The 16,100-nt window shown below is 38.7% G+C and overlaps 2 protein-coding genes and 2 pseudogenes across 6 annotated transcripts in view; 3 read left to right on the forward strand and 1 right to left on the reverse strand.

Moving 5' to 3' along the window:
- The window catches only part of slain2 (SLAIN motif family, member 2), a 25,698-nt gene extending 24,021 nt beyond the window's left edge, over nt 1-1,677 (forward strand). For all 5 annotated transcript variants that reach the window (XM_026233580.1, XM_026233582.1, XM_026233581.1 and 2 more), the window contains one exon: nt 68-1,677. In XM_026233580.1, coding sequence (XP_026089365.1) covers nt 68-134 — 67 coding nt within the window. In that variant the 3' untranslated portion in view covers nt 135-1,677. The remainder of the gene's footprint in view (nt 1-67) is intronic.
- Nucleotides 1,156-8,207, reverse strand: LOC113062704 (uncharacterized; annotated as a pseudogene).
- Nucleotides 8,208-8,367: 160 nt separating this feature from the next.
- LOC113063298 (sodium/bile acid cotransporter 4-like) lies at nt 8,368-12,277 on the forward strand (annotated as a pseudogene).
- Nucleotides 12,278-14,034: 1,757 nt separating this feature from the next.
- Nucleotides 14,035-15,669, forward strand: LOC113063299 (zygote arrest protein 1-like). Its single transcript, XM_026233585.1, has 4 exons — nt 14,035-14,736; nt 14,814-14,906; nt 15,049-15,123; nt 15,347-15,669. The coding sequence occupies exons 1-4, from the start codon at nt 14,071-14,073 to the stop codon at nt 15,488-15,490; spliced, it is 978 nt and encodes a 325-aa protein (XP_026089370.1). The 5' UTR covers nt 14,035-14,070; the 3' UTR covers nt 15,491-15,669.
- The last annotated feature ends 431 nt before the right edge of the window (nt 15,670-16,100 follow it).

Consider the following 16,100-nt stretch of genomic DNA (forward strand, 5'->3'; position numbering starts at 1 on the left):
TCAGAACTCAATATAAACATATCTTAACCTGGTGAAGTCCATACTGAGTGTATTATTTGCTCCACAGATCTCTTCCAGCTCCGAGGACATACAGCGGAATCAGAGACGAGAGCTGGAGAGAGGGCTGCTACTGAGCGCACCCAGAACCAGCAGCACAAATGGGCTTTCAGTTCAAACTGGCACTTTATAGAGACACGTCTTTAACCCCCGCAAATAAAAAGACATTCTTCCAAACAAATGATTCTGTCCTCTTTCAGGTGACATTGCAGAACTCTCATCCCAGCAGGATAGATGTGAAAGGCAGGCTGGATGCCACAGAATGCCAAAGAACAACAACAACAAAAAAGAACAACAACAACAAAAAACAGACTAGGATTCACCCTCACCAACCAAACAGCACCTGTACTACAAATGGCTCCAAATCCACAAAACTGCTTGCACATGCCCACAAATCCACTATAGAAGAATACTGAATAACTTGTTTTCTCTGTAACAACATAAGTGAGGATTCCTTGTGAGCACATACAAATTGAGCTTAACTTTTGCCTCCAGTAGAAAAGGTTTATATGGCGACACACAGTCAGCATGGCAATTGCATTCTGTCAGAATGTCTTTCATATCTATGTGACCTCTAATTTATTTGAAATCATTATTTAAAATATTTCTTTCAAAGAGTATTCATACAGTATTCGGTCTTTATAAATATATATGTGTATGTTTACTAATCTTTATTTTTGGGCTTTTTATTTCTGAATGTCATTGTTAAATCTCAACTGCAAAGCTATGTTTCCAAAGGATTTAAAGTGTCTGAATAATGGACGCATTTCAGAGTCTTTGAACAAACATATTTAGATTGAGCCCTCAGATACACAGCGGGATTGATGCTTTTGCTCATTTCAAGGAAACGGATCACGAGAGACCCGGATCAGTGACAAGTTAGTCAAAATGCCTGAGACTAACTTCACACGTGAACTGTTGTATCATCAAATGTCAATGTCCCAGCGATAATGTCCCGGTGGCAAGGGTCATAAAAGGATGTGGTGTGTGGGTGAAGTGTAGTGCTTATGTACTAATTTTGGAAAATTCCTGGTCATGTTATTTGTCGTTATTCTCAGAGTGAAATAATTGATAAAAGGCTGAGAATTAAAATGGTGCTTACTGGTAACTGAATGGAAGTGCCACCTGAATATATGGAGATGATATCTTATTGCACACTAGAAAACGATTAAGACTGTGGAAGTTTGTTAAAATCATGAGTGCCTATAATTTATGAAATTATGTGATAGCTACAAAGTTTTTTGTTTTTTTTGGGGGGTTTGTGCCAATTGCTTTCTTTTGCCAATATTATTTACTTCAGGGTTCTTTGCATTTCTTGCTCAAGTTTTGATTTTTGTAATTGCTTTGATAACATTTATATTTGCTTTTGTAATAAAGGTGTGTTATAAATGCCTATTGCTATTTATGACAAAATACTATGCGCTTCTAAGAGGCTTATTTATTAAACGGTGAAATGCCTCTGTGTGCTGACATTTAGAGTTAGTGGGATGCTTGAGCCTAGAATGGTCATGAATCCATGACAAATATTTTGCGGATTGTTTTTTGGTAAAGACTTTTATATCTCCACAAACATGATGCTCGGTTTCCCCTGCGTTCATTTCAAATAAAAGTTGAAAAAAGCTTTTTGGTCTGTCACTTATTTGTCTATAATTTATTGACATGCCAAAACTAAAGTAAACTTTAAACATTTTATAGCATTTGTCTATTGATCATAGACACACTGTGGAAAATGTTGAGATCACAACTGATTTTAGGCTGCAGTTGTCTCTTTATAATCTAATGTATTAAGAGATCTTGGGTCAAAATTCCAAGCTGGATGTATTTAGATTGGCTGGAGCCACTGGAATACTGTCAGTGGGGGACTATCCAATATATTTTTCTGCAGGAAGCTGTGAGTCAGGTTATCAGAGCAGCAAAAGGCTTTTACAGTATTGTTCAAAATAATAGCAGTACAATGTGACTAACCAGAATAATCAAGGTTTTTCGTATATTTTTTTATTGTTACGTGGCAAACAAGTTACCAGTAGGTTCAGTAGATTCTCAGAAAACAAATGAGACCCAGCATTCATGATATGCACGCTCTTAAGGCTGTGCAATTGGGCAATTAGTTGAATTTGTTGAAAGGGGTGTGTTCAAAAAAATAGCAGTGTGGCATTCAATCACTGAGGTCATCAATTTTGTGAAGAAACAGGTGTGAATCAGGTGGCCCCTATTTAAGGATGAAGCCAACACTTGTTGAACATGCATTTGAAAGCTGAGGAAAATGGGTCGTTCAAGACATTGTTCAGAAGAACAGCGTACTTTGATTAAAAAGTTGATTAGAGAGGGGAAAACCTATAAAGAGGTGCAAAAAATGATAGGCTGTTCAGCTAAAATGATCTCCAATGCCTTAAAATGGAGAGCAAAACCAGAGAGACGTGGAAGAAAACGGAAGACAACCATCAAAATGGATTGAAGAATAACCAGAATGGCAAAGGCTCAGCCAATGATCACCTCCAGGATGATCAAAGACAGTCTGGAGTTACCTGTAAGTACTGTGACAGTTAGAAGACGTCTGTGTGAAGCTAATCTATTTTCAAGAATCCCCCGCAAAGTCCCTCTGTTAAAAAAAAGGCATGTGCAGAAGAGGTTACAATTTGCCAAAGAACACATCAACTGGCCTAAAGAGAAATGGAGGAACATTTTGTGGACTGATGAGAGTAAAATTGTTCTTTTTGGGTCCAAGGGCCACAGGCAGTTTGTGAGACGACCCCCAAACTCTGAATTCAAGCCACAGTACACAGTGAAGACAGTGAAGCATGGAGGTGCAAGCATCATGATATGGGCATGTTTCTCCTACTATGGTGTTGGGCCTATTTATCGCATTCCAGGGATCATGGATCAGTTTGCATATGTTAAAATACTTGAAGAGGTCATGTTGCCCTATGCTGAAGAGGACATGCCCTTGAAATGGTTGTTTCAACAAGACAATGACCCAAAACACACTAGTAAACGGGCAAAGTCTTGGTTCCAAACCAACAAAATTAATGTTATGGAGTGGCCAGCCCAATCTCCAGACCTTAATCCAATTGAGAACTTGTGGGGTGATATCAAAAATGCTGTTTCTGAAGCAAAACCAAGAAATGTGAATGAATTGTGGAATGTTGTTAAAGAATCATGGAGTGGAATAACAGCTGAGAGGTGCCACAAGTTGGTTGACTCCATGCCACACAGATGTCAAGCAGTTTTAAAAAACTGTGGTCATACAACTAAATATTAGTTTAGTGATTCACAGGATTGCTAAATCCCAGAAAAAAAAAAATGTTTGTACAAAATAGTTTTGAGTTTGTACAGTCAAAGGTAGACACTGCTATTTTTTTGAACAGACCCCTTTCAACTAATTGCCCAATTGCACAGCCTTAAGAGCGTGCATATCATGAATGCTGGGTCTTGTTTGTTTTCTGACAATCTACTGAACCTACTGGTAACTTGTTTGCCACGTAGCAATAAAAAATATACTAAAAACCTTGATTATTCTGGTTAGTCACATTGTACTGCTATTATTTTGAACAATACTGTACATCCAGGCACTGGATTTTCTTCTGGTCTACAAGAAGTCTCTCTAGAGCAGGGTGAGCAATTAAACACCCAATTACCGTATTTTCCGCACTATAAGGTGCACCGGATTATAAGGCGCACCTTCAAAGAATGACCCATTTTAGAAATGTTTTCATATATAGGGCGCACCGGATTATAAAGCGAATTAGGGCTGGGACAAAGCGTTGAGGTCATCGATGGCGTAGACGCAAGATATGCGCATTGATTCATCGACCTGTTTTTATTTCTCTAAAAAACGTTTACAAAACGTTAAACTTATGTGCGCTGAATTTATGCGATGGCCGGATCAAAGTTCTGTCCAACGTTATATAACCAATCATGGGGTTTTTCTGCATTGATCTTTTTTTTTTTGGCTGCTGTCAAAGCCTTATTTGATCGGTGAGTGATGTAGAATAGAATGACTGCTGCGCCTGACAGGGCGCGTACGAGAGAGAGCCCCGGCTGCGCGCGCACACTCACAGTATTCAAACAACACGCTTCTTGCTCTCTCTCTCCCTTGTGCATATTAATTAAAATCATTAAACACTATAGAAAAAGGGCGAAACACCAAAGTTTCACGCGCTTGCACACTCACAGTCTTCAAACTACACGAGCGCTTCTTGCTCTCTCTCTCCCTCGTGCATATTAACCAAAATCATTAGACACGATAGAAAAAGGGAGTTTCACGTGGAGCATTCGGAGATTTTTTTTTTCTCCATGACAGGCTGCTAGCTCCCACTGTTAATTTTTATTTTTCATTTTTTGTTAAAGCACTCTCTGTATTAGCTTAAAGCCCTCAAGTTTACATTGGTTCTTTCAATTGCTCTAAACAAGTATTTTGGGTGACCTTTTTTATTGAATGCTAGACATCAAGTTGTTGTTATTTTCATCTGAAAGAAGAACTTTTTTTCAGTAAGTTAGGCCCTATGTGTTCAGTAAGCTATGTGTTTTCAAGGCTTCAAGGTTTTATTGAATGCTATCTCTATACAAGTGCAAAGTAATGCATTCTTAGTCTTTTATTTTGTAATTTTAAGAGCAATAAACATATATTGCAATGTTAAGGAATTCAAGTTCGTTTTCATTCAGATATGTAAATCAACATGTATAAATTGTTAGTAGTCAATTAATGGGGAGATAATCGAAATCTAATCGGTCTGGAAAAATGAATCGTTAGATTAATCGATGCATCGAAAAAATAATCGCTAAATTAATCGTTAAAAAAATTATTGTTTATCCCAGCCCTAAAGCGAATAGAATAGAAGATACTGCATTCAAACGTTTGACCATGTTTGCGTTATGCATCCAGTAGATGGAGCTGTGCTAAAGGGAATGTCAACATTCTGACAGAGCACCTTGATCCATATATAAGACACTCCGGATTATAAGGCTGACTGTCATTTTTTTTAGAAAATTAAGTGCGCCTTATAGTGCAGAAAATATGGTAGAAGCTCTATGAGTTTGTTCTGAAAGAGGTGCAGAACCTGTAGGTGACTCAGACTTTGGAGTTGGGCCATTGGGAATCTCATAAAGGTGGTTTCAGGGCAAGTCCAACCAAGTGATAATGCTGTTGTTGGGCAACCAGTCTGGGTTGATGCTGGAGATGTCTTTCAACACCAGATTGAGAAGTGGAGCATGATGGAAAACATGCAGGTATCTCTTGCAGTTGTCTGAGCACAATTTGGATGACAAGTGTTAGAAAAAAACACACACACAAAAACAGCACAAACATATATGTGACCTGTGTCATATTGGTGTTTTGGCTTTTCAAATATTTTGACAGAATTTTGTTATTTACCAACGAAAGCAAAGTTATGTTTTTCCCCCAATATACTATTTTAACGATATGCTTCTGTCTAAATTTAGAACTAACACGCGAAGGACACTGAATGACTTCTGAGGTAAATGTGAAGTCACTTGACATGTTCACAAGCGGTTTTTGTCTTATTCAGCAAAGAGCCAGTAAGATGAAAATTCTAAGCTTCCTATCACTGTTTATAAGTCCTGTAACGTTACATTAGGTTTAAATCCATCCAAGGTTAAAAAACATTGTCATTTTGTCAAAATATCATTTTAAAATTACCTCAATTCTCAGAGATCCCCAAACGGTCAAGTGGGGTGTTCGCGCGAAGCTGTTCAAAAGATTCAGTTTCCTTAAACCCCACCTTTCGGTAGCATACTGTGTTCTGATTGGTCAACTAACATAGTCAGGTTTGATTGGTTGTTCCCTACAAACCTCCACGGTAAACTATGCGTTAGCATCTGTTTGGGGTGAATTATGTCTTATTCCTCTCACCTCAAAGCAAACAGTAAAATAAAAAACTTGAACAGTCTCGCTGCTTTTTCTTCTTTGTGGGTGTATTCAAGCCGCACGCTTCAGTTTGAATCTGAATAGCGCGTTCAGCGCGGTCACATTAGATATAATCAGGCTATGGATATAATGAAGGGAGACGTGAAAAACGGACATCACGTTGTTTTCGTATGGATTACTTTATCACAGAATATTTTCGGCAGCACTTGTTTAGTTTTAAAGTAGACATGTCAAGCTTTCTATAGATATCTCTCTCATGTCTCTTCGTTGAGTATTCACGGAGTTACACTTCATTTTAATGACATGTTTGTACATGACGATCAGCGCAGACAGCACACATACTGATAAGACGCTCTGGAGAAAACAGACACATAACTTCATAATCATACTTCGCGTTGTGATTCGGAGATGCTCCTTGGTCTAAACAAAGTTGGTAATGAACCATCTTTTATGGCCAAACGCTTTGAAAATCCCGCTGTAAGTTACTCACCGAGATTAGAAAAGCAGTCATCAGTGAAATGTTGTGAACACAACAAAAGGGATTTGTTGTACTGCTCTGGTATTGTGGTAAAAATGAATTTTAGCCATTGGTTCTTCTGATTTTCATTCTTTGGCAGGGAAAATAAAACAAACTTGCCTTTACAATTAAAAACACACTGTCTCCTCGACATGACGCTATCACACCAACCAGACTAGGGCGTCTGTGTGGGGGATGGTGCAGGTCAGAGCCACTGTCTATGGTCAGAGCATCGTTTCTCTCAACACGGTAGGCGGAGATTATTATGCAGTGTTCCTAGTGACGTACATAGAGATGGGCAAAATATTTGAAATCTATAACGACTCGTTTCAGCGATTCAGAGTCGACTCCTTACTTTAGAAGCCAATAACTTTATAAATCGTGTACTTTTTGGTTTCATTACTTTGCACATTGTTTACACTGATGGACAGCTACATCATACACTGTAATTCAGGTCATTTTTGATTTCCCATCTGTGTGGCTCTTTAAACATTATATGAGAAACAATAAAAACGAAATGAAAAAATGGCTTATCGACAAACGTTAAGTAAAAAGGAAGGGATTTTCGATTTTCGCTCAATTTGAACCTAGCGACATTTCACGCCACTAAATATGGTAAAAAATACATTCCCTGTTTGAATAACGTTACTGCAAAAAAATACATTCTGAAAGCTAAGAATTTGTTTTAGAAAAATAGTAGCCTATAAGATAAACACAAACAGTCAAATTTCGTGGTATTATTTTACAATAGCGTTTCCGCACAAATGGATGCATTCAGAGTCAGACATGTAACTTAGACAGAGAATCTTAACATTTTGACCCGGTGCTTCTATACACACACACATTCACCTGTGAGGTCAAAAGTGTATGTCTCCCTTCAGAAGATCTGCTGGTAAACTCCTCAGTTGGTTGCCGGGTAGCAGGTGTAACTCATCCAGGACTGGGATGGCTGTCAGGTGCTGAACTGGATGGTTAAAGAGATGGTGTGTCCTGGGAGACCGTCTCCAGGGAAAAAAGAGAGGCCACAGATGCCAGCGTCAGGGCACACGAGCTCAGTTGTTTTGGCGCTGAAGTGGCACGAGAGGGCGTCACGGCAACAGAAGACCACCGTCATCGCGAGCGCGCAGGAGCCAGTCATTCAACTTCACGACTTCAAAAGATCTAAAGCTTACATTATTTTCTCATGTAAACTGTTGATTTATTCCTAGCATAGAGTTCACTTGTGTTTAGTACATATAAGTGACTTCCGTATATAACAGCTGCCCCAAGGATTTGTTTATTGCCCTTTTAATAGCTATGACACATCGGGGATCAATTTATATTCCTTCTTTAAAAGTACAGTTTTAACGTTTTTGATCCTGTTTGAAATGGAGATTTCAGAGCATAATTTAAAGAAATGTTAAATAACATGTCTATAAGGCAAAAGTGTTTATGAGTAGTTGACACATTATTAGGCAGTATTAAACATTATTAGGCAGTGCTGATAGCCTACTTGGAGAGATTTTCCTTAAAAATATTTTTTATTAAAAATCTGTAATCTATTTGAAAAACGGATATAATAATAATGTTAAGCATCATTCAAGCTAATAATAATTAGTAAAAAAAATATTTTGGTGAAGTTGCTTTAAGATGTTATTGAGAAAATTACTGATTATGTGGAGAAGCTGGGTTGGTATAAAGGCTGTATTTTGAATGTTATTTATTTTCTTGTTGTCGCATACTTTTAGCAATTACTTTATCACACTGCATATCCATTTATTTATTTTTTCCATTGATTTTTAACAGGAAAACAGAAGTTACAAAACATATACATCCATATATGCAAAATAACAGTATAGATATACCTCTTACATCGATTGCATATTTTTCATCATTAATAAAAAAATCTTTGTCAGTGGAAAACAATGTAGCCTAATATTTAGTACAACTGACATTAATTTTTAGGTATGAGATATATTCCAAAATGAGTAATAATTTTAATTGAATGTATGGTTTCCTTGTATGTTTAAAAGTTTTTTTTTTTTTCACCAAAAAAATTGAATATTGTTGGTTATTGGAATAAAAAAGCTAATTGATACGTCATATGTTGTTAGTTAAATATATCAGAACACGGTTTCGCTCATGTGGACAATAAAACTTAAAAGATTTTTCTCTCTTGGTGACGCGCGCTCCGCGCCAAACCCCTCCCAGTGGCACCGCGCGCTCCACGCGGGACAGCCTTGTGTCCCCTCAGCCCTTGCTGAGAGTCATACAATGATTCTGCGCCGCTAGGGGACCGCGCGCCTTCCTCCTCAGTTCAGGGAGGGGACACCAGCGGTCAGCGGAGACCGGAGGATCCTTTGGAGAGCTCCAGTACCCTGGAGACACGATGGAGAGCTCCAACAGCGAGCCGAGCGCCTACGCGTCCACCGCAGCGCTCATGCAACTTCTGAACTTCACAGAGGATCCAGTCAGCTTCTCCGAGAGTCCTTCCATGGCAGGGTTGCGAGCCACAGAAGAGCCTCTTTCACTTGTGCTCAGCAGCTTCAGGACTGACGCGGCTCCAGCGGGGCTCCTGGCGGGTCCGTTCTCGCCCTCCGAAGAGCCCACTCACCTGATTGTGGCTTTCTGGGATTCACCCTTGAGTCACGGGATTAACGTGTTTGTAGGCTTTGTCCTGTGCTTCACCATGCTGGGGCTGGGCTGCACGGTGGAGCTCAGTCAGCTGGGCGAGCACATCCGAAAGCCCATAGGAGTCCTGCTGGCGGTGGTGTGCCAGTTTGTCCTCATGCCCCTCATCGCCTTCCTCCTGGCTCTGACCTTCTCCCTCAACGATGTGGCCGCTGTGGCCGTGCTGCTGTGCGGCTGCTGCCCTGGAGGAAACCTCTCCAACATCCTGTCACTGCTGGTCAACGGAGAGATGAACCTCAGGTAGCTGTCAGATGATGTCTACATCCGACTGTTCGTTTAGAAAAATTATTTGATGAATAAAATATTGTTATGATGCGTCCATTTCAAATAAAATATTGCGAGAAATTTTCATTTATGAATATTATAAAAAATATTTCATGCTTTAAAATTCTTCATACAGTGTGGACTACCAGTAAAACTGATACAAATTTTGGACCAGAAATTATTCAGACACTTTGACCTGTTTGAAAATATAATAAAAAATACTAATTGTATGAACTCAATAAATATATTAATTAAATATTTAAGAAATATAATAAAAATATATCATAAAAATTAAAAGAGAAAAGATGATGCTGTAACTCAGTGCTTTGAAATATCTGTTATTTTAACAAGTATTTTTGCACATATCACACATTGTGTTTTATTTTTTTCAGTATGCTCTTTATGTCATTCCAACTTAATATCAATATTCATGAAGATATGCAATAATGTATTATACAGAAACAAAGAAAGGTCAGAATAACATGTTGCTTTTTTGGCCGTCTTGGTTAATAAATTTCTTTTGATGGACTTTGTTTTCCAGCATCATCATGACCATCTCATCCACTATTCTGGCTCTCGTTCTCATGCCTCTGTGTCTGTGGATGTACAGTCGCGCGTGGATCAACACACCCGTGGTGAACCTTCTGCCCTTCGGTGCGATCATTCTCACACTCTGCAGCACTCTCATTCCCATCGGGTTCGGGTCTGGCTCAGATACCGCTATACTCGAGTGGCTGAAATCATCATCAAGGTGACTTAATGCAAAAACCTCATTTGTCTACAAGTCGTTCAAAGCAGTGCCAAAGCTGTGCATGTTTACTATTAGGAAAAGGAACCTGAAATATCTGAATAAGTTGATTTTATTTGGAGGAGTCAATAAGTGGAGATTCATCATAAAGAATTTTTTTTTTCTGCTGTCATTTCTGAAATATCACTGGTTGTGATGGGTTTCTTATGTCGCCTTCATGTCCAACATCTCTGGCCATTAAAAGGAGACTGAAGTGCCCGGGGCGAGGTGGCGTCACATGCGCGCATGGGTTCCTCCTTTCAGTTGAGCTTATCTAAGAACAGCCTGGTAAGGGCACAGCGGCGACTGTGAGATAGAGAAGATGCAGGAGGGGAGGGGAGGGCAGGGCTGATGGAGAGTGTGATAAAGGAATGAAGGGGGTGCAGCACATTAAGTGGAGTGGATAAAAATGGGCTGATTTGTCACTCATGGCTTGCACTTTTCTCCTCTAGTAGTATATCATCCTTCCAGGATTAATTCCCCGGGTCATACAAGAATTATAACCCTTCATAGCTAATTTCTGCTAATTTTAAAAGCAAAGTAAATCATAACATTGTGAGAAGACTTCCATTAGATCAAGAATATAAAAAACACAGTGAGAATATTTCCATTAGACACAGAATTTAAAATATCAGTGTTTTTAAAATGTCAATTAAACCCATCAAATAAAATGTCTATTAACTGTGAGAATATTTTCCTAAAACCCAGAATATAAAATACAAATGTTGTAAAAATATGTGGATTAGGAACAGAAAATAACATAAAATATTGGGGGAATTTGAACATCAGACCCATAAAATAAGACAGAACAAGCAAATTACTAGGAGAAAAGGTTCATTACAGCCATAAAATAAAATACAAATATTCCTTAGGTATTTTTAAAACATTTTATTTCCCTCTTGTTTTAACTGATTGTCATTCTCTATTTTTGTTTTAATTTGGATTGTTCTGTTTGCCCGTGTTTGAGAAAGTACTCTTTTAATGGTACTATACTAAATACAATTTATTATTATTTTATTAAAATATAAATTTGTCCATTCGACTCATAAAATAAAAATAGAATATTGTGAGAATAAGTCCATTAGACCAATAAATAATAAATAAGTCCATTAGACCAATAAATAAACAATAATTCAAGAATATGTAAGAATATATAACAAAATAAAAATGTTGCATATTCATTTTTGCTGAATCGCTAAAATATAAAAGTGATGTAACTAAACAGAAGAACAGCCTATATCAAATCTGCTGTCTAGAAGACTTACCAGTGTTTCTGCTCCAGGTGTCTCTGTGGTCTCTTCTGGTCACTCTGCTGATGCTCTTCATCATGACTGGAACTATGCTGGGTCCGGAGCTGCTGGCCACCATCCCTGCCTCTGTCTACCTGGTGGCCGTACTCATGCCCATGGCTGGCTATGCGGCAGGATACGGCCTTGCAACGCTCTTTGATCTCCCCCCAACAGTCGGAGGACTGTGTCTTTAGAGACCGGCTGTCAGAACGTACAGCTGTGCACGGCCATCCTGAAGCTGGCGTTCCCTCCACAGCTGATGGGAGGCATGTATATGTTTCCTCTGCTGTACGCGCTCTTCCAGGCAGCAGAGGCTGGCATCTTCATTCTGGCTTACCACATGTACAGGAAAGAGGTATTACATAAACAGGACCTCACGGAGGATGCTGACGATGATTCAAACATATCCTACAAGAGAATGAAGGAAGAAGACTTGCCGTTTGATTCTACGTATGGTGCGGTAACAGAGAGCGACCCCAATGTCATCGTGCTGGAGTCACGGGATGGTGCTGGAAGCCCCACAGCTGTATAAGGGAACAAAAACAACTGACTTCAGACTTACTACAGACACTGGACCTGCACATTTACATCAGGATTTATTCATGCCATCACTCACTGCTGAATTTCTTAATCACCCACAGCATTAAAACTAATATGTGCCAAAAGTGACTGTGAAAATGAAAACTAATATCATGACATCATACTAAAGTTGACAACATTAGCTTCATTTAAACCCACTAGCCAAATATAACCAGTCAATAGAATATTTCTAAAATTAGCATAAAAAATATAATTTAAAACATTAGTATAATATATATATATATATATATATATATATATATATATATATATATATATATATATATATATATATATATATATATATATATATATATATATACACTGTAAGATAAATAAGATTAGAAAGAGAGATGGTTTGTCTGTATATAAAATATGAATTATATATTTTTGTTATTACTGAGATTATTTCATTCATTCATTCAAAAAAAATTAATAGTCAAAGCCACTGCCAGAAGTGTGCAAATTATACAGCATTAATATAGATTGATGCTGCTGTTTGTAAATGAGTCAGTGCCATTACCTCAGTAAATGAATTACATTGGTTTATTTGATTGTGTGGACCAAGAGGATGAGAAGATTGATTCACATCCCATGTGGTATGTGTGTTGGCTTTATATTTGCACATCACACTGTATGCTTCTGATGCCAAACCTGGGAGAAAATATGTTTTCTGAGTTTATTACTTCAAGAAGAATGGAATTTTACAGGATTACCACAGCTTATACACTCAAAAAATGACTCTTTGGCTGAACATGATTCAATCATGGACAGCGATTCCTCGTGTTTGTACCATGTTATTTGGACATGAATAAATCAAGTTATTAGGACATAGGACCAATGTCCATGCAAGTTTATCCAAAGTGTTATAATAACATTACCAAGTAAGATATAACTTTCTTTACAGAAGATGTTAGTAGTTTAATGGAAGTACTGCGAGTACATCATGCACTAGCACTCTCATTACAGTAATTTCTTTAAATTACTTTAGATTTTTTTTTTAAAGCAGGTCCTCAACCCAGCCACAATTCACCATGATGGACAAAACACACTGAGAGAAAAGTCCCACATAATAGAGCACTGGACATGAAAAAGTCTCTCTATTATCACATTTTACTAAAAAAGCATGAATTAAATTTTATTTCAAACATTTCTCTCCCCATATCCAGTCCTGTGCAAAGCAGGATGGAAAGCTTAACACTTATTTTGAGGTACTTGATTGAAACATGTTCTTTCAAAGTTTGTGCCAGGAGTTATGCCAAATAGCAATCATTTCAAGTCAGTTTAACAAGATGCAGTCATGTTTGAATGAAAAACCTGATATATGGTGTTAAATCAAAATTAATTATTTAAACAAAGTGAATAGCATCATCAACGACAAAAAATGCTACAGCATGTCAGTGTCATATAACAAATGTGATTTTGAAAAACTTAAAAGCCTATGGCAAAAAATAAAAAAAAATAAAAACAGATTTATGTAAAATAATGTTCATTCTGGACAAGAAGTGATCATGTGATAGTTTCCATCTGATAACATCTGAATATGCATTCCATCACTGTAACTGAAATGAAAATATTGTACATGTTTATCAGAATATGTGAAAATGTCTGCAAGATAAATAAATGTTTATGACAATATGCATGTAATATTATAATTTATTTATACAATATCACTGTCAGACTGGTACAAAAGTTATTTTATAGTTATGTAAATTAATTATTTAGCAGTAGGCCTAGTATTTTTTAATACTAACAAATATTTCAAGAAAAATAATTACTTAATATAAAAACATCCAAGTAGAAACCATAGCGTATGTTCCCAAACAGCTGACATCACAAAAAGCTTTACATTTCTATGATTGTTTCCAAGCCTGGAAATCACCTTTTGAATATACCCTAACAATTACGCTTTTTTGTTTTGGAATCCTGATAATTGGAGTTAATTATGCACCTGATCTCTATTTGTGTCCGTTGCGTCTACTTAAACTCTTACAATGCATTTCACCAACCGGCTAAGCGAAAAATGGCTACATATTGTAACGAGACAGTCGACAACTATCTTTACTCTTCTTATAACCCTTATTCCTACAAATACCCCAAGTTCAAGAGCTGGAGGCAGAAAGCTTACTTCGCCAACTACGGTGAAGGTGAGCCCTGCTACGATAATTACCACAGAGCGCAGCTGAAGTCCATCTTATCTCAGATCAACCCCAACCTCACCCCGCGTCTGAGGAAAGCCAACACCAAAGACGTGGGGATCCAGGTCAACCCGAAGACCGACGCGTCCATCCAGTGCTCCCTGGGCCCACGGACGCTTCTGGCCCAGAAGCGTGATGCCCTTCGCCGGCGGCGACAGGAGGTCCAGGTCCCAGGGAGCCCCATCAGCGGCGGTGTCCGGTTCCCGCGCACTCAAGCCGTTTACTCTCCGGTCGAGTCCAGGAGACTAGTGTCCCTCTTCAGAGAGGAGGAGAAGGACACGGAGCCTGAGGCCCCTGAGACGGTGGACAACACCGAGAAGGCGGAGAGTGCGGAGAAAGACGAGTGCAGAGAGGGCGAGGAGAGCGCGACAGAACCGCTTAGTCCCGAGGAAAATGAAAACAAACAGACGGAAACCGGTGAGCAGAAGAGCGACGAGACGGTGAAAACCGGACAAGACGAAGCCAGATTCAAGGCTCGCGTGAGGTTCCAGGTGGGAGAAATGGGTTCCTTAAATGTTCATGGTCCGTTTTGAACTAGTTATTAGTGTATTAACTCGTTTTAATGCAGTTTTTAGAGCAGAAGTATGGCTTCTATCACTGCAAAGACTGCAACCTACGCTGGGAAAGTGCTTATGTGTGGTGTGTCCAAGGCACAAACAAGGTAGCTTGATAGATGTGCAATGAAGATTAAACCATGTTGAATTTTAAAATGTACACCCCTATCCTTAGTTTTGGCACATCTAACAATTCAATATCTAATGATCTAACAATTCATTATACCGATTCAAACTTTGTCTTTAAAGGTGTATTTCAAGCAGTTTTGCAGAACATGTCAGAAGTCATTCAACCCCTACCGTGTTGAGGACATAACCTGTCAGGTAAACCTAGAAGTTCACAAACCGAGGTCCTGAGGAGAGGACCTCCGCAAACTTCAAAGATTACTTTAAAAACCATTTAAACTGGTGCAGCTTTAATCTGCCACTACACTGGTCTCAATGTAAAAAAAACTAGGGAGTGTCAATGGTGTACAGTACAAGCAGCTGTCTTTTATTCATTTTAAATCATTTGCAGATGCATTTAACTATAGAATGTCATTTTCAGACTTGTAAGAAATCTCGCTGCACGTGTTCGGTTACATCACGTCATGTGGACCCCAAAAGACCTCACAGACAGGACCTGTGCGGCCGCTGCAAAGGCAAGCGTCTCTCCTGTGACAGCACATTCAGCTTCAAATACATCATCTAGCACCTGTCCGTTGCCCAGCTGGATTGTCCACCTCAGTCTCCGCATCCTTGTCGCTCAAAGACTGCAGTGGGGATCCATCAGTCACTACAGTCTCATTTCTTTTTGTTTTGCTTTAATTTTGTACTTAAAGTAACTGTAGATGCCAATTCTGGAAATAAAAATGGTGGTTACTAGCAAAACTTGAGTTTCTGAACTAATCTGCAGCAGTGTGACGTGAATGGGCTGACTTGATTTGTACACGGCTAGAAGCTTCTTTGGATTTGATTTAACCCGGGGTGTCCAAGCTCTGTCCTGGAGTCTAGCTCCAACTTGCCTCAACACACCTGCATGGAAGTTTCTAGTAAGCCCTTGATCTGGTTTAGGTGTTTGGCCGGGGTTGAGGCACATGATTGGGACACCCGTTTTAACCTCAAAACTGACTGAGCGAATTCAAGTCCCAAGTGTTCGTTCGATTAAAAGACTAGATTAAGAGCAAAACCATTCTGTAAATGATAATCTGATGGTGTCTTGTTCTATACAGTACAGGTCCTTGACCTGAAACTTTTACTGTTATTGCACCGTATACTGTACTTTATCAGACTAGCACTTTTTTTTTTTTTTTTTTTAATGT

This window comes from Carassius auratus, chromosome 45 (genome assembly GCF_003368295.1).
Source record: "Carassius auratus strain Wakin chromosome 45, ASM336829v1, whole genome shotgun sequence".
Taxonomy (NCBI): Eukaryota; Metazoa; Chordata; class Actinopteri; order Cypriniformes; family Cyprinidae; genus Carassius; species Carassius auratus.